Source organism: Phyllobates terribilis, unplaced genomic scaffold (genome assembly GCF_046119375.1).
Source record: "Phyllobates terribilis strain yellow unplaced genomic scaffold, ASM4611937v1 Scaffold_2__4_contigs__length_985480577, whole genome shotgun sequence".
NCBI lineage: Eukaryota > Metazoa > Chordata > Amphibia > Anura > Dendrobatidae > Phyllobates > Phyllobates terribilis.
In genome coordinates, this window is record NW_027362762.1 from 740,096,496 (window position 1) to 740,114,852 (window position 18,357).

General features: G+C 47.1%; 1 protein-coding gene across 1 annotated transcript in view; it reads right to left on the reverse strand.

Annotated features, from left to right (window-relative positions):
• Positions 1–290: 290 nt before the first annotated feature.
• The window catches only part of LOC141247658 (uncharacterized), a 31,806-nt gene continuing 13,739 nt past the window's right edge, over positions 291–18,357 (reverse strand). Inside the window, exons 4-9 of the mRNA XM_073669249.1 lie at positions 7,946–8,125; positions 6,662–6,913; positions 6,355–6,576; positions 995–1,367; positions 421–497; positions 291–331 (exon numbers count right to left, since the gene is read on the reverse strand). Of these exons, the coding sequence (XP_073525350.1) occupies positions 291–331; positions 421–497; positions 995–1,367; positions 6,355–6,576; positions 6,662–6,913; positions 7,946–8,125 (1,145 nt within the window). The remainder of the gene's footprint in view (positions 332–420; positions 498–994; positions 1,368–6,354; positions 6,577–6,661; positions 6,914–7,945; positions 8,126–18,357) is intronic.

Here is an 18,357-nt window from a genome sequence, read left to right on the forward strand (position 1 = left end):
AACTGGTTTGTACCAGCGTTCTAGTCAGAGTGAGAGCCCTGAGCTGGGAGGCTCCTCCTAGCCATTCCTATGGCCACCACTTGTGAGGAGAATAATCATTACTTCATATACACACATTGGCCAGCAGATGGCAGGAAAGTACAATTTACAATGCAAGGAAGTACAATTTACAATATAATGTATTATATCCCCTAATTCAGTGCACAAAATGGAACAAATCTACTACCACACTACAACTGTCTCATTTAGCAGCAGTAGAATGGGTACTGGGATGCTACATACTCCCCCTCTTAAGAAAAGAAGTCCTCGGCGAACAGTTGGAGGGTGAAGCCTTGTACAAATGACAAAGTTAGGGATACAGAGGAAAAAGTGCTATACACAAGTGCGTGGCAAAATGGAATAATTACTACTAAAACCAACGTAGGATATGAACATGAGAAATATTCAGAAACATTGTTGGGATAGAGTCTCTAGGCATTTGATGTAAATGTCCATACCTAGGAAAAATGCAAAAGTAGATAAACATGAGCATAAGCAACATCCTTAGTAATAACTATAATACTGTTAGATGTAAATGGGGTTAATGAAGTTTAAGATTTTTTGGCTTTGTGAGCCAGGCACAGTCCTTGAACTGTTATATCAACTAGAAAAAATCTGAGTATATAAATGTCAAAAGGGCATATCATTCAAGAAGGATATATGGTGAAGTAACTAGTCCCTGTACCTAGCAGGTAGGATACCTTTGGTGCTCCGCTCAGAGCGCCACAAAGCTACTGTCCATTGGCTGGAGATTAGTTCAGGTTCTGTGGTTTCTTCAGGTGGAAGAAAAGTATTCTCTGTTGAGGTAGGAATGAACTGACGATAGCCAGGAAACGCAAATTGTGGCGCGAAGATAAGTTCAGCGAGGCTCGGCAGTCTTTCTGATAAATCTGGAGGATTCTGTGTTCCAATCAAAGTTGACTTGGGTAGTGGCGACTCTCTCAGGAGTTCTTACTTGAGACACAGTTTTAGGCCGTTTCTGTGGACCGTCTGGCGTTTCCAACCAATTTTAGATTTCTCGTACACATCAGACGATGGAAAGGGTATAGCAGCTATTGTGTACAGTTCAACTTCCCAAAGTAGATCCAATTTTCCAGTCCGATGGTTGTTTCGGAGCCAGACTCGGTCGCCAATTTGTAGGGGTTTGGCATGGGCATGTTGATTATAGTCTTCTTGTTGTCTTCTTCGTGCTTCTTCCATGCGAGAATCAACAATTTCTTTGGCTTCCGCCATGCATCTGCGGTGTTCAATCACCCAGTCCGTTTGTGGAAAAGGATTAATGGTGTCAGGAACTTGTACACCTGGAGCCAAGTCTGAAGGCAACTGGCCTTGTCGGCAAAACATCAGATAAAATGGAGTATGACCAGTTGAACAATGGGTGGTGTTATTGTAGATGTGGACAAGATCTTTCAGAATCTCAGGCCGCTCAGTTCACTTGGTGGCAGAAGCAGTGCACAGCATACTGATGATGACTTGGTTCACTCTTTCACATAGTCCTTTACTGTTATGATCTGCAACATGTACTAAGGAAAGATAGGGGAAAGCTGTCCCTACAGTAAGACTAAGCTGAATCCCTACAATGTAGCAGGCTGCCTGTTCCTAGTGAACAGACCCGCCTTAGTCCTCGGCTAGCCTGAACGAAGACCTATAGAATTAAGGGAGGGGTCCCTAAAAGAACTAAGGACTGGAACAAAAATGGGACACCTCCTAAACAGAAGTTGTTGCACAACACAGAAAGACAAACTGACAAAAAGTACTAGAGGTCCCAGAGGACCAAGCGAACTAGACAGAGAAAGGCACAGAAGCACCAGGCTAGAGAGACAGTCAAACACTGAAGTCCAGCACAGCCAGAAGGGCGGAGCTGGAATATAAAGGCAGATGGTCACGTGACCGCAAACCACAAGATAGAAAAAACAAACAGGAGGGTTCTAACAATTACCTTGTGGATGGTAAGCAGTGGTACTCAGTTTCTTGCAATCTCTGTACTTGCACAGGTCGTGGAAAAGTTGAGATTCAAAGGCAGGTCCACGATCAGTGAGAATGTGGTCTGGATATCCATAGTGTTGGATGAACTCGGTATAGAAGCTGCAGTTTTGGCTGTAAGATCTTTGACAGAAGCAATAGCGGCAAGCTTTGTGTAATGGTCCCCCATTGTGAGGGCATATATATAGCCAGAGCGAGTTGGGCCCAATTTCACATAATCAAGAGCAACAATTTCTCCTGGTTTTTGTGACTTGATAGGGTGTAGGGTTGCTTTTTGATGTCTGCATCCATTTTTGTGACGTTACAGGCGGGACACTCTCGGCACCAACTTTCAATGTCTCCTCTCATACCGACCCAGTAGAACCTTCGGCGGATGATAGCTTCAGTTTTCTGGACACCGAAAAGGCCAGAGCGATCATGATAGGCTTTAAGGATGACCTGTGCATCTATCGGGGAAATGAGTATTTGGTGAAGTCTGTTGCCTGAGACAGGGTCCAAAGTGTTTCTCATTATGAGCCCTTTCTGGAAAAATAGGCATTTTCTCTGTCTCCAGAGGCAGGTCAGTTCCACATCAGGATGAGCTTGTCTTAGCTGGGTTGGAACTCGTCCAGTTGTAAGGAAGTCATGGAGTTCTCCCAGGACTCTGCACTCTTATTGTAATTTCTTCCACAGGGAAGGTTCTTGAAGAGGTTCAGCAGTTGGCTTGGAATGAGATTCTCACTTTTCAGCAAAGGCAGTGATGGCACTCTGTTAGGCAAACCTTGAGTAGAAAGGAGGGATTTCTACCTCTTCCCAGATGTCATCTCCGGGTGGTTCTTCTCCAACAGGCAGTCGGGACAAGGCATCGGCAGACATTTGATTTGCCACTAGGGTATTTGACTGTGAATTTGTAGTTCGAAATGCAGCAACGGGGATAATAGAAACAACTACACAAAAGTAGATATAGATACCAGCAGGTGTAGTTCTATAGAAACTTAAAACTTAACTTTTAATACCATTAGATAAAATATATGCCAAATGCAAGGACCTAAAAACACACAGTTTGACTGCCTGTGGTATATAATAACCAAGAGAACTTCCATATATTGTTACTTCCAGAGATATAGATATATGTCATATAAGCATATTGCATCTCTAACACAAACCAAGGAAGGAATGGCAAATAGGAAAAAAGATAATGAAGCCCACAGTACACTATATCAACTTATTGTACCCCAATATGTGGGAACATGAAGGCATTCACCCTGAGATATGGGAACATGAAAACACTCGCCCCATCAATGGTGACCATTTAACTCTGCTATATAGAAATGGAACATCCTCACCAATTTTGATGACTGTCCATGCTCTCGGATCTCAGAGGGGGCTCCATATGATGGTGGTGAACCAAAATTCATAAGGTCACCCACCAAATACCGCTCCCCAGATGCCGCTCCCGACGCGTTTCTTAGCCTTAGCTATTCATCAGGGGAAAGAAAAAAGAGGACATGCGGTATGCACGCTGCCCAAAGTCGCGCAGCTCATTCACCAGACAGCGCTACTTCATGCTCTATTAGATCCTCTTTTGAATCCTAATCGCGCTCTGTTCATAATCGTGTCACTTCCGGTTCCGGTCACCTGACATCCGGTATGTGGAACGCAGATGCCGGCCGTGACACGCAGACGTCACTTCCGGTATGCGCGTCATAGACAAGGAAAAATCGCACATAACGGAGCGATAGCTAGGGGACACGCAGGATCACCAGCCGGCATCCTGCTTTGGATGTCACCATAAAAGGAGTCTCATCCATGAATATCCCAAGCCATGGAAAGTGTCCAGAACATATAATAACTGGCACTTATCCTGGCAACATACCATATGTACCGCGGTATATATAAAACACGCGTTCATTTTACCCCAGTGGTTAGAAAGCTGGAAATGCTTCATAGGTCCAGAATCGCACAGTGAAGCTACGGCCCACCTCCTAAACAGAAGTTGTTGCACAACACAGAAAGACAAACTGACAAAAAGTACTAGAGGTCCCAGAGGACCAAGCGAACTAGACAGAGAAAGGCACAGAAGCACCAGGCTAGAGAGACAGTCAAACACTGAAGTCCAGCACAGCCAGAAGGGCGGAGCTGGAATATAAAGGCAGATGGTCACGTGACCGCAAACCACAAGATAGAAAAAACAAACAGGAGGGTTCTAACAATTACCTTGTGGATGGTAAGCAGTGGTACTCAGTTTCTTGCAATCTCTGCACTTGCACAGGTCGTGGAAAAGTTGAGATTCAAAGGCAGGTCCACGATCAGTGAGAATGTGGTCTGGATATCCATAGTGTTGGATGAACTCGGTATAGAAGCTGCAGTTTTGGCTGTAAGATCTTTGACAGAAGCAATAGCGGCAAGCTTTGTGTAATGGTCCCCCATTGTGAGGGCATATATATAGCCAGAGCGAGTTGGGCCCAATTTCACATAATCAAGAGCAACAATTTCTCCTGGTTTTTGTGACTTGATAGGGTGTAGGGTTGCTTTTTGATGTCTGCATCCATTTTTGTGACGTTACAGGCGGGACACTCTCGGCACCAACTTTCAATGTCTCCTCTCATACCGACCCAGTAGAACCTTCGGCGGATGATAGCTTCAGTTTTCTGGACACCGAAAAGGCCAGAGCGATCATGATAGGCTTTAAGGATGACCTGTGCATCTATCGGGGAAATGAGTATTTGGTGAAGTCTGTTGCCCGAGACAGGGTCCAAAGTGTTTCTCATTATGAGCCCTTTCTGGAAAAATAGGCATTTTCTCTGTCTCCAGAGGCAGGTCAGTTCCACATCAGGATGAGCTTGTCTTAGCTGGGTTGGAACTCGTCCAGTTGTAAGGAAGTCATGGAGTTCTCCCAGGACTCTGCTCTCTTATTGTAATTTCTTCCACAGGGAAGGTTCTTGAAGAGGTTCAGCAGTTGGCTTGGAATGAGATTCTCACTTTTCAGCAAAGGCAGTGATGGCACTCTGTTAGGCAAACCTTGAGTAGAAAGGAGGGATTTCTACCTCTTCCCAGATGTCATCTCCGGGTGGTTCTTCTCCAACAGGCAGTCGGGACAAGGCATCGGCAGACATTTGATTTGCCACTAGGGTATTTGACTGTGAATTTGTAGTTCGCTAGGCATGAAGCCCACCGTTGTTCCATGGCTCCCAACCGGAGTTGGCAACCAGGTAATCCTTGAATTTTTCTGTAACAGCCCAGACAAGTGCAAGCAGTTCAAGCTTGAACGTACTGTAGTTGCTGTCATTCTTCTCAGTTCCTCTGAGGCTGCAGCTGGCGTAAGCAATCACACGCTGCTTATTGTCCTGGACCTAAGACAAAACAGCACCTAGCCCTTGGAGGCTAGCATCTGTATACAAAAGGAATGACTGAGTGTAATCAGGATAGGCCAGAATAGGTGGCTGGGTAAGAAGGTCTTTCAGTGTTTGGAATGCTTGTTCTTGACAATTTGTCCAGTCTACTGGAAGCCTTCGGTTGTAGTTTTCCTTGGGACACCCCCTTAGCAACTCAGTAAGTGGTTCAGACACTTGAGCAAAGTGAGGAATAAAGCGGTGATAGTAGCCTGCAAATCCCAAAAAGCTTTGGACTTCTTTGATGGTAGTGGGCGTTCTCCAGTTTTGAACTGCAGCAATTTTGTCAGGATCAGGTTGTACCCCTTCCGCGCTTACCACGTGTCCAAGGTAGTTTACTCCTGGTTTTAGCAAGTGGCATTTGGAGGGCTTGATTTTGAGGCCATGTTGGCTTAGTACCTTGAAGACTTCAGACAGATGGTGAATGTGGTCTTCATATGTCCAGGAATAGACAATGACATCATCAAGGTAAAGGAGGACACTCTGGAAATTTTCGTGGCCAAGACATCTCTCCATTAGCCGTTGGAATGTAGCAGAGGCATTGCAAAGCCCGAAAGGCATAAAGTTAAATTGGTGTGGTAAAGGCAGTCTTCTCTCTCTGTCTTCTGGTGCCATGGGAACTTGCCAGTATCCGCAGGTTAAGTCAAGAGAAGAGAAGTAGGAGGCAGATCCGAGAGCAGTCAGGGACTCTTCAATTCGTGGCAAGGGATAGGCATCCTTGTGAGTGATGTTGTTCAGCTTGCGGTAATCCACGCAGAAACGGATGGAGCCATCTTTTTTTTCACAAGGACCAGCGGTGCGGCCCAAGGGCTTTGACTTTCACATATGACATCAGCCTCTTTCATGTCTTGAAGCATTTTCTTGACAGGCTGGTACTTTGCAGGTGGTAAGGGACGATGTTGCTCCTTGATGGGAGGATGATCGCCTGTGAGGATTCGATGCTGAATCAGAGTAGTCTTACCGAAATCCAATGGGTGCTTATTGAATGCTTGATGATATTGTTTGGCAATGTTCATAACTCCATTGATTCTCTCTACAGAAGTAGTGGCATCTCCCACATTCAGCTCAGTCTGCCAGGGGTCTAAAGCAACCTTCTTACTGTCTTGGGCAGCTTGTGTAGAATGTTGATTAGCTGTTACTTCACTTGAGATGATGTCTTCTGGTGAGAGTTGAGACAACTGTGCTAATGGATGAAATTTGTGAAGGTTAACAGGTGCATCACTTAAGTTAATCAGTCGAACTGGCACTCTTCCGTTGGAGACAGTTACAATGCTGCGAGCAGCTTTCACTAATTGTTGTCCTTCTAGCAGGATTGGTTTGAGGAGAGTCTGATAATCTAAGATTTTCAATACTTAGTCGGGCACGGCACCATACCATGGTTTCTGAACTAGGCTGTATAATCACCGGTTGGATATCTCGGATACGGACACGACAAATTTCACCCTTGCTATTTGAAAACTTCTGCTGGGCGACAAGCACACGGATGGCATGCTGAATGGTCCACTGCTCAGAAGATGTAGCTGTAGGGAGAGAGGCATGCAAGACAGACAACACTTCAGGAAAACACTTTCTAAGAACATTCATGCCTAGAACCATTACAGCAAAACCCTCATCCTCTACATCAGTTACAATGACACCCTGTTTTTGGAGCTTAATGTCCCCAATCCGAATAGTGGGCTCCCAGTAACCCTGGTGAGGTATGGGTTGACCATTACTAGCTATAATGTTCATCCAGACATCTGGAGGGGTATTTAAGTCACTAACGTCCCAATATTCAAGATATGCCCACTTCTGCAAAGTAGTTACCTGTGAGCCGGTGTCGATGAGAGCTTCCAAAGGGACACCGTTTACTAGCACAGTAATGTGCGGGCAGGGCGAGATGAAGCGTGGCACCCACATGTATGCTCCCTTTGGACCTTTTCTTCTTCCTCCCGAGGGGCGGTCCTCAGCCTCGGCGGTGGCCCATTTAACTGATAGCGCTGGGCCTCGGTGTGTCCATATCTGTGGCAGTGCTGACAGAAAGGTTTCTTACAGCGAGCAGCTTTGCCTGGAGGTAGACTTCTTGGTGGACGCTCAGGAGAGAGAGTTCTGTCCTGGACTTGCTCCCTGGAGCATGAAGGTGAAATAATCTTATTTTTGATTTGCTGAGAGACTTGTTCGAGTCTTCTTGCAATGTCATCTACACGGGCCTCAAGGGATGCCTTGGAGTCCACAGCAGGAGTCTGCGCAGCTTGTGTAGCTTGCACAGTACCTGGCGATGTCATCTGGAAAGATGGAGGGGCTGCAGTAATAGACCTAGCTAGAGGAGCAAAGGGGACATAGTTTTTCAGTACATATTTATTGCCAAGGGCACTGATGGCTAGGGTCTTGAAGTCTGCAAAGGTGAAGCTGGGCGAGAATGTGGAGTTGGCTCTGCGACAGTTCAGAGTGAGTCCCCTCTACGAAGCAGTCTAACAAGATTTTGTCAGAGTCCACACTTTCACGGGGGTCAACCTGTAGAACAGCGGAGAAAGCCTCTTGGAGGGATAGAGCATAGTCACGTAGGGTCTCACCTGGCTGTTGTCTTCTTGCAAAGAATCTCATCTTGACCTCAGAGATGGATGTAACCTCAAAGGCATCCTTCAGTTTTGCAAGGATTTGATCGGACGTTTTCTTCTCTGTTGGGGGCCAGGATCGAACTTCCCTGGAAGCAGCACCCTCAAGCTGACTCAGCAGAATCTGCACTTGCTGTTCTGGAGAGAGGGAGTAAAACAGAAAGAGAGCCAGCAACTTGTCACGGAAGTCCCTGAAGGTGTGCGGCTCCCCCTTGTAGCGTGGCAACCAGGGTGTCCCAGGATAAAATAAGACAGGGAAAGGCATGCTGCACGTGATGGGCACAGCTGGGCTGTTGACACCAGCTTGGCTGTTGTTGTTGGTTTCACTCATGATGTAGATGCAGAGGTGACTGCTCACAATCGGACAGAGTCACTGATACAGGCACACAGATGAATCCTGTTTGTGACGCCACAAATTGTGGTGGGCGGCTGGGTAGGCACCAGATGTTGCAGAAGGGCCAGCTGGGGTGTGTAGTCTCACTGGCAGCAGATAATGATGTCACGGTAGCTGAAGTGGGTCGCTGGACCCCTCAACGTTTCCCTCGTGTTCACAACAATTTCAATAGCGGGAGGTGGCCCTTGTGGATGGTATAGGATCCCCTGGGGCACTCCTGTAGTTGTGGTGTCTGGGTGCAGGTTCTGGAGCGCCCCTGATGTTTGTGCAATCTGAAGCAGCCAGACACGCAGGTGAACTTGTAAACATAATTTTACTGAAGGAGGTAACAGGGTACAGTCTCTATTACCGGCAAAGTTCACAGTATATTGTGCATATGAAAGTAATGGTTCTCTCCTCATGAGACAAGCATTGTTATGGCCTCTCAGGGCAGCTGGAGCAGAGTTCTCTTCACTTGCTAGTAGAGGAAATGCTATGCACAGTCCACGAAATATTACACTGATGGAGGGACCTTCACAGATTGGCTCTCTGTGGAAACAAACTAAAGTGTGGATGTACTCACTATTTTATCCCACCGTTCCCTCTCGCAGGGGATAGGTTTAAGCAAAGTCGGTGGCGTGGCAGCCACGTGGATCTGGTCCTGGCTAGAAGCGATCAGGATAACCAGAGAGCAGGAAAGTCCATGCAAAGCTTCTCTCTCCTTACTAGAAAACACTTCACTCTTTTTGTGAAGGAGATTAGGTGAGGAAAAATTTCCCTCAGCATAGACTGGCATTGAAAACACTTCTCTGAGAGAATAATGTCTCTCCTCAATCTTCCTGAGGCACCAGGAACCGCCCACAACTGGTTTGTACCAGCATTCAGTCAGAGTGAGAGCCCTGAGCTGTTGCTATGGCCACCACTTGTTGTGAGGAGAATAATCATTACTTCATATACACACATTGGCCAGCAGATGGCAGGAAAGTACAATTTACAATGCAAGGAAGTACAATTTACAATATAATGTATTATATCCCCTAATTCAGTGCACAAAATGGAACAAATCTACTACCACACTACAACTGTCTCATTTAGCAGCAGTAGAACGGGTACCGGGATGCCACATTTTGGCCAAAAGATTTTTTAAGCTGCCACCACGACAAGGTAGACTCTTCTGGCTGGGCCCTACTCTACTCTAATCTGTATAAGCAAGAAGATAGATATCACTCACTTACATAATCATTAGTGTTGAGCGAGCACTAAAATGCTCGGGTGCTTGAAGCTCGGGCCGAGCTCACTGTGATACTCGGGTGCTCGACTCGAGCAACGAGCCCAATGTTAGTCTATGAGAGACCCAAGCATTTTGCGGCAGCACCCCCGGCAGTCTGTAGAAAGCCTAAAAAGTGCCCAAAACGATAGTGACAGTGCTCAAAAGACATGGGGACAGCATGGGGATCACCCATAGAAGCATTTCTGACCCCCAGGTCACTGCTGTCAACGTGGTCAGAGGTATTAAGCCACTTTTACGGGCTCACAATAAAACGTTCAAAAACGAAACTGAAACGGTTTTCCTGTGAAATATGTTAAGGAATTTCCTTTCAGGGTAAAAACTTGTGTATACTGTAAGGAAAAATAAATAACCAAAAACAAAAATACTCCTCCACACCTTGGGCTATGTTCACAAGTAGCATTTTTCATGCGTTTTTGCACTTTTGTATTGCTTTCAACCGTGACAAATGCGTTCACCGGGAAATGTCATTTTAACATTTTACAACCTTATCTGGCCATGTGCTGTGTGACACATGCATACAGTGCTGAAAAGACAAGGGATCAGCATGGGGAAGACCCCTGGAAGCATCTCTGACCCCCAGGTCACTGTCTAAAAGTGTGCCCATCATAAGTGATCCTTGCCGCATCAGAAGATGCAGACTTGCAACTATCCCCGTGCAAGTCCTTGTCCCAGGGCAGTGTTCAATTGTACCTCCCCCATTCCTTGCAATGCAAGCGAAAATATGCAGCCAACCACCCACCCACCTGCAGGCTGCAATACCATACTGCTAGCTTTCACTTGAAATGGGGCCTTTTAGTTTGGAGGAGGCCGAAGCTGGCCACTACCTCATGGCCGCTTCGGCAGCGAGGTATCCATACTCTGTCCCCAGCCGCCCGGCGGCCGGGTGTCCACGCTCGGTCCCCAGCCGCCAGGTGGCGGCCAGGTGTCCATACTCGGTCCCCAGCCGCCCTGATTTCTCCTGTCACCTTCCCCCACACTTTTTTTAGCCTGGCCTGCTTTAGGGCAGCATTGGACGAGCCCACCAGAGAACCAGACTCCTCCGGTGGGCCCTGGCTTCTCCATCAGGGGAGTTGAGAGTGCCTAGGTGAGGAGCATGATGATGATGATAGAAGTTAGCATCTGCTTTGTTTTCTTGGAATGCAAGCGCATGTATGTAGTAGCGGCTAGGCCTGAGGTGGTCTGCGTTTTGGCGCATATCCTACCTCCTCCGAGGATTGCTGGATGTTTTCCTGCTACTATCCCAGTTCTATGACTCCCGTTAAAACAAAGCTTCAGGTGATAAATGATGGATGAGGTGGTGGCAAAGGAGAAAGAGCTGGAGGAACAGGGACCATTCACATCAATATCAGGCCAGTCAACCAGATATGTCTTGTTGGATATGTTTCTGTAACAAAAGGAGCGGTTCGGCTACACAGTTATAGGGCATACAGTGAGTGCAATGCCTACCAAAAATTTCGAGCCACTCCAATGCCCCTTGGAAATGACATGGAGGTCAGAGGGCATTAACTAAACCTTTTTTTCGATTTATAGCAACTGGGTCTCCCGTGCACTGTTGGCCTAAGCAGTGAATGGAAGGCTTTCCAAAAATTATGAGGAACTGCAATGCCCCTTACAAGAGCCATATGTGGCACCCCAGGGGTCTGGTCACCACAGTAATAGAGATATTACGTCGGAGAGCAAGTGGGAGGTTTCCTGGTCAGGATCCCTTAAACATGCAACATCCTCCTGCCCCAGTCCTGGGAGGGGAGAATTCTGCCCTTATAAACTGGATCTGGGGCGGGGTTGAGTGAGTCAGAGAACAGTCAGAGTCAGAGTGAGAGCAAGGGAAAGTAACAGCAAGGAGCTCTGTAGGAGCTAGGAGCTAAAGACCAGGGGCTGGAAGCTGAGCAGAGCTCGCCCTGGCAGAAGACAATAGGAACCGGACACAGGAGTCCGAAGCTGTGAGGACTTATATATCCAGCAGCAGTAACCAGCCGGCAGGGGATTTCAGGTCCTCTGGCCATAGAAGCCCGGAGGCTCAGTCACAAGCAAGGGACCAGCACCGCCGTCGTGGAGCGGAGGCTAACAGAAGGCCCCAAGTCACCAGCCATACGGGTGAGCACTACACGGTACACTCAGGGACGTGGGCTACTTCTACCCGCTTACAGCAAGGTAGCCAGGAAGAGTTCAGACAGACGGGGAGGCCTACAACTCCACCTGGCCAGGGGAACTCCTGCTTGCTCACAGACTGACCAGGCCTCTTATGCTAGCCAGTACTCCCGGGAGGGTCTACCTTATAATCATCAGTAAAGACCCTGAACTGCACTGCAAAGACTCTGAGTCGTTCCTGCTGCGCTCGTGCACCATCATCCCCATCATCCACACTCACTGCCCTGAGGTTATACTCCTCCCGAGGGGAGTTATCCCATTCTATGCTGCGCACACAACACCAGCCTCAGCGGTCTGCCTCGCAGCGGTGGTACTCCCTGACCGCAATCCACGGGTGGCGCAGTCGGACAATTAACCTCAAAACCTAAGAAAGACTGCCACTGGTTTGACCAGCCTGAGCCACGGGACCGGGTCACCGCCACGGAGACTACAGACCCCAGAGACCCGGCACCGGTTATCCCACACACGTGTACACACGGCCCAGGGGGCACGTCACATGCAGTACAGCATATTACAAACATAAGTCCCATTATTGGGGAGTGGGTGTCCCATGGTATTTGCTTATGCTTTCCAAGCAAAAGCTACCAAAAATTAGGACGGAGCAACTTGCAATGCCCCTTACAAGAGCCATGCAGTACAGCATATTACAAACATAAGTCCCATTATTGGGGAGTGGGTCTCCCATAGTATTTGCTTATGCTTTCCCAGCAAAAGCTGCCAAAAATTAGGACGGAGCAACTTGCAATGCCCCTTACAAGAGCCATGCAGTACAGCATATTACAAACATAAGTCCCATTATTGGGGAGTGGGTGTCCCATGGTATTTGCTTATGCTTTCTCAGCAAAAGCTGCCAAAAATTTGGACGGAGGAACTTGCAATGCTGGCACCCTGGTGGTATAGTGGTGGTGGAGGCTGAGGATAAGGAGAAGAAGATTAAACAACCCAAACGAGGAAGCGTATACCCATGTGTGGGTGTGAAGCGGTGCATGTGAATACACCTCCCGAAATAACACAGTGGATTTGACTTTATGTTACTCTGCTGTCATTTGGTGGTGATGAGAAGTCTGGCCCAATCCAGCCCTTGTTCATTTTGATAAGGGTCAGCTTGTCAGCATTGTCAGTTGACAGGCGAGTGCGCTTATCAGTTATAATTCCCCCAGCGGCACTAAAAACACGCTCCGATAACACGCTAGCGGCAGGGCAGGCCAGGACCTCCAAGGCGTACAGAGCGAGTTCATTCCAAGTGTCCAGCTTGGATACCCAATAGTTAAAAGGCACAGAGGAATCACGAAGGACGCTGGTACGATCGGCAAGGTACTCCCTCACCATCTTTTGAAACTTTCCACTACTTGTGAGAGTACCCCGCGCCTCAGGGCCTGTAAGCTGGACGGGTGTCAGAAAACTGTCCCAGAACGTTGACAGTGTTCCCCTGCCTCTGCTGGATTGGAGTTGCATCTCTCTCGCCTGTACGCCTTGGTTGGGCAACGAACTGTGACCTCTGCCGCTGGTGTGTTCAGATGGGAATTTTTTTAAGAGTTCTGCAGCAAGGGCCTTCTGGTATTGCCCCATTTTTATAGACCTCTCCACCTCAGGAATAAGAGAGTGAAAGTTCTCCTTGTAGCGGGGGTCTACAAGTGTCACCAACCAGTAATGACTGTCACCCAACATTTTGACAACGCGAGGGTCACGGTTAAGGCAGCGTAACATAAAGTCAGCCATGCGTGCCAGACTGGTAACGGGCAAGATTTCCGTGTCCTCACCAAGATGACGACTGACCATGCTCTCCTCCTCCTCCTCTTCCTCCTCCCCCCTGTCCTCAGGCCACCCACGCTGAACCGACGGTATGACACTTGTACAGGTACTACCGTCTACAACGCATGATAGCAGCTCCTGTTCTTCCTCCTCCTCCTCCTCCTCTCCCTCATTGTCCCCCAATGCACGTTGGGATGAGATGAGGCTGGGCTGTGTGTAATCGCTGTGTGTACGGCTTCTTGATCCATCTCATCATACTCTGGCTGCAATGCCTCCTCTTTAATTCTCTGCAGAGAGCGTTGCAAAAGACAGACAAGTGGTGGGATGCTGACACTAATGATGGCGTCATCGCCACTCACCATCTTGGTGGCCTCCTCAAAGTTTGTCAGGATGGTACATATGTCAGACATCCAGGTCCACTCCTGAGGTCTTATGTGTGGAGTCTGACCTGAATATCGACGGCCTTGTTGCAGCTGGTACTCCACAACTGCTCTCTTCTGCTCACAAATCCTTTGCAACATGTGGAGGGTAGAGTTCCAACGTGTGGGGACATCACACACCAGTCGGTGTGCCGGAAGCTGCAAATACTGCTGCAACACAGCAAGGGCGGCGGAAGCTGTAGCCGACTTGCGAAAATGAGCTGACAGGCGGCGTACTTTCAAGAGCAGATCTGGCAACTCGGGGTACGATTTAAGAAACCACTGAACCATGAGGTTAAGCACATGAGCCAGGCATGGTACGTGTGTGATCTCACCTCGCCTCAGAGCCGCCACCAGGTTACGGCCATTGTCACACACGACCATGCCGGGATGTAGGTTTAGCGGTCTCAGCCACAGATCTGCCTGCTCTTTCACAGCTGTCCACAACTCACAAGCAGTGTGAGGTTTATCACCTAAGCTTATGAGTTTCAGCACAGCCTGTTGCCGCTTGGCGGAGGCAGTACTGCAATGCTTCCAGCTTGTAACTGATGTGGTGATATCTGAGATGGAGGCTGAACATGAGGAGGAGGAGGAGGAGGAGGATGTGCAGGAGCTGTACACTGTGGGAGCAACTCTGACTGACATAGGGCCCGCAATCCTCGGTGTGGGGAGGATGTGTTCCGTCCCAAGGTCCGACTGGGTCCCGGCTTCCACTATGTTTACCCAGTGTGCCGTCAGAGAGATGTACCGTCCCTGGCCACAAGCACTTGTCCACGTGTCCGTTGTCAGGTGGACTCTCCCAGTAACTGCGTTGTTGAGGGCACGGCAGATGCTTTGGGACACGTGCTTGTGTAGTGCGGGGATGGCACACCGGGCAAAATAGTGTCGGCTGGGGACCGAGTACCGAGGGACGGCCACCGCCATAAGATTGCGGAAGGATTCCGTCTCCACCAGCCTAAAAGGCAGCATTTCCAATGCAAGCAGTCGTGAAATGTGCAAATTTAGGACTGTGGCCTGTGGGGCGTTAGCTGCGAATTTCCGCTTTCGTTCAAAGGTCTGGGATATGGACAATTGAACGCTGCGGTGGGACGTGGACGTGGACGTTGATGCTGTTTCTTGAGAAACTGCCATAACAAGTGAAGACTGAGAGGAGGGGGCATCTTTACATGCAGTATGGACAGGGGATTGCCTTGCACACACAACAGGGGGTTCTATTGCACGCACAACAGTGGAAGAAGCAGTGGTGACACCCGCTGACACTGGTCGTGGACCCTGGGTTTCGCCCCACAAAGTCGGGTGGTTTGCTGCCATGTGCCTGATCATGCTGGTGGTGGTCAGGCTGGTAGTTTTGTCACCCCTGCTGCTGCTGGCATGGCAGGTGGAACATATGGCCTTTTTTGGGTTATCAGCAGAGTCTTTAAAAAAAATTCCAGACTCTGGAAGACCTACCGCTTGTACTGGCAACGTCCCTCGTGTTGGTGTTACGGGGAACGGTTGCCTGCCTTCTGTCTGCGGCCACCACACTGCTTCTTCCTGCCTGTTGGGGTACTCTGCCTCCCTCCCCATGTGTGCTGCTGGCCTCACTCTGCATGTCCTCCTTCCACGTTGGGTCAGTTACTAGATCATCCACCACCTCCTCCTCTTCCACTTGCGCACCACGATCCTCCTCCTCACTTCCTGGCAATTGTGTCTCGTCATCGTCCACCTCTTGTGACAGATTGCCAACGTCGACTTCCTGTGGCCGTGGCTGTTCAAATATTTGGGCATCGCAACATGGGATCTCCTCTTCCACCACTTCAAGCGTATCAGGCGAGGGGCCCAAATATGGAAATGGACCAGTGAACAGCTCTTCAGAGTGTCCAAGTGTGGGATCACTTGCTGTCTGACGACACTCGGCATGGTGGGAGGAAGGAGCATCAGGGTGAGGAGGAGTATGCGGTCGAGACTCACGGCTACTAAGAGTTGACCGTGTGGAAGACAGACCGGAGGTGGTGGTGCCCAGGTAACTGGAAGTATTGTCTGCTATCCAATTAATAACCTGTTCACACTGATCAGTTCTCAATACTGGTGTTGTTCTGTGCTTCCCTAGTAATTCGGTCAAGAAGTGGGAGCGAGAAGATGTGGCTGTTGGTTGTGGCACATTTTCACCTTGGCCACGGCCCCGTCCTCTGCACGAACCATCACCAGAACGTCCACTTCCACGTCCCTTGCCACGCGCCTTGCCCATTGTAAATGAAGTAAAATAGCTTACACTTGCACTATCAATGGAAAAAGGGTAATAAAGAGTAGATTAGACCCGTGGAAGAGGAAAACCACAGTTATTGTTTACTGGGGTATACCACACTTTTTTAAATAGAGATATTTACGGCTGAACAGTGAGCGACACACTCAAACTGCTTTTTTTTTAGATACCAAAGGCCCAAAACTGGATAGTACAGCGATTTGACCCGTGGAACTGTGAAACCACACTGGGATGTCGGGCCTACACAAGACTATTTTCAACAGATATATTTTTGTGTCACAACAGTCAGGAGACACTACTGTTTTTCTTTACGGAAAAAACTACCAAAACCTGAATAATAGAGATTTTTTACCATGGAACAGCAAAACCACAGTTATAATTTACTGGTGTATTCCAGGTTTTTTAAAATATATATATATTTGCGGCTGAACAGTGAGCGACGCACTCAAACTGTTTTTTTAGATACAAATGGCCCAAAAGTAGATAATACAGAGGTTTGTACCATGGAACTGCAAAACCACACTTGTATTTCTCGGGCCTACACCAGACTGTTTTCAACAGATATATTTGTGTCTGAAAAATGAGGGAGACACTATTTTTTTTTTTTACAGCAAAAAATGCAAAAAGCAGGATAATAGAGATTTTTTACCGTGGAACAGCAAAAGCACACTTCTGTCTCTCTGGCCTACACCAGACTATTTTCAACAGATATATTTGTGTCTGAAAAATCAGGGAGACACTATTTATTTTTTTTTTTTACAGCAAAAAATGCAAAAAGCAGGATAATAGAGATTTTTTACAGTGGAACAGCAAAAGCACACTTCTGTCTCTCTGGCCCACACCAGACTATTTTCAACAGATATATTTGTGTCTGAAAAATCAGGGAGACACTATTATTATTTTTATACAGCAAAAAATGGCAAAAACAGGATAATAGAGATGTTTTACCGTGGAACATCAAAACCACAGTAATAATTTACTGGTGTATACCAGGCTTTTTAAAATATATATATATATGCGGCTGAACAGTCAGCGACACACTCAAACTGTTTTTTTAGATACAAATGGCCCAAAAGTGGATAATACAGAGGTTTGTACCGTGGAACTGCAAAGCCACACTTGTATTTCTCGGACCTACACCAGACTATTTTCAACAGATATATTTGTGTCTGAAAAATCAGGGAGACACTATTTTTTTTTTTTTTTACAGCAAAAAATGCAAAAAGCAGGATAATAGAGATTTTTTACCGTGGAGCAGCAAAAGCACACTTCTGTCTCTCTGGCCTACACCAGACTATTTTCAACAGATATATTTGTGTCTGAAAAATCAGGGAGACACTATTATTATTTTTATACAGCAAAAAATGCCAAAAACAGGATAATAGAGATGTTTTACCGTGGAACATCAAAACCACAGTAATAATTTACTGGTGTATACCAGGCTTTTTAAAATATATATATATTTGCGGCTGAACAGTGAGCGACACACTCAAACTGTTTTTTGTAGATACAAATGGCCCAAAAGTGGATAATACAGAGGTTTGTACCGTGGAACTGCAAAACCACACTTGTATTTCTCGGGCCTACACCAGACTATTTTCAACAGATATATTTGTGTCTGAAAAATCAGGGAGACACTATTTATTTTTTTTTTTTACAGCAAAAAATGCAAAAAGCAGGATAATAGAGATTTTCTACCGTGGAACAGCAAAAGCACACTTCTGTCTCTCTGGCCTACACCAGACTATTTTCAACAGATATATTTGTGTCTGAAAAATCAGGGAGACACTATTATTATTTTTATACAGCAAAAAATGGCAAAAACAGGATAATAGAGATGTTTTACCGTGGAACATCAAAACCACAGTAATAATTTACTGGTGTATACCAGGCTTTTTAAAATATATATATATTTGCGGCTGAACAGTGAGCGACACACTCAAACTGTTTTTTTAGATACAAATGGCCCAAAAGTGGATAATACAGAGGTTTGTACCGTGGAACTGCAAAGCCACACTTGTATTTCTCGGGCCTACATCAGACTATTTTCAACAGATATATTTGTGTCTGAAAAATCAGGGAGACACTATTTTTTTTTTTTTTTTACAGCAAAAAATGCAAAAAGCAGGATAATAGAGATTTTTT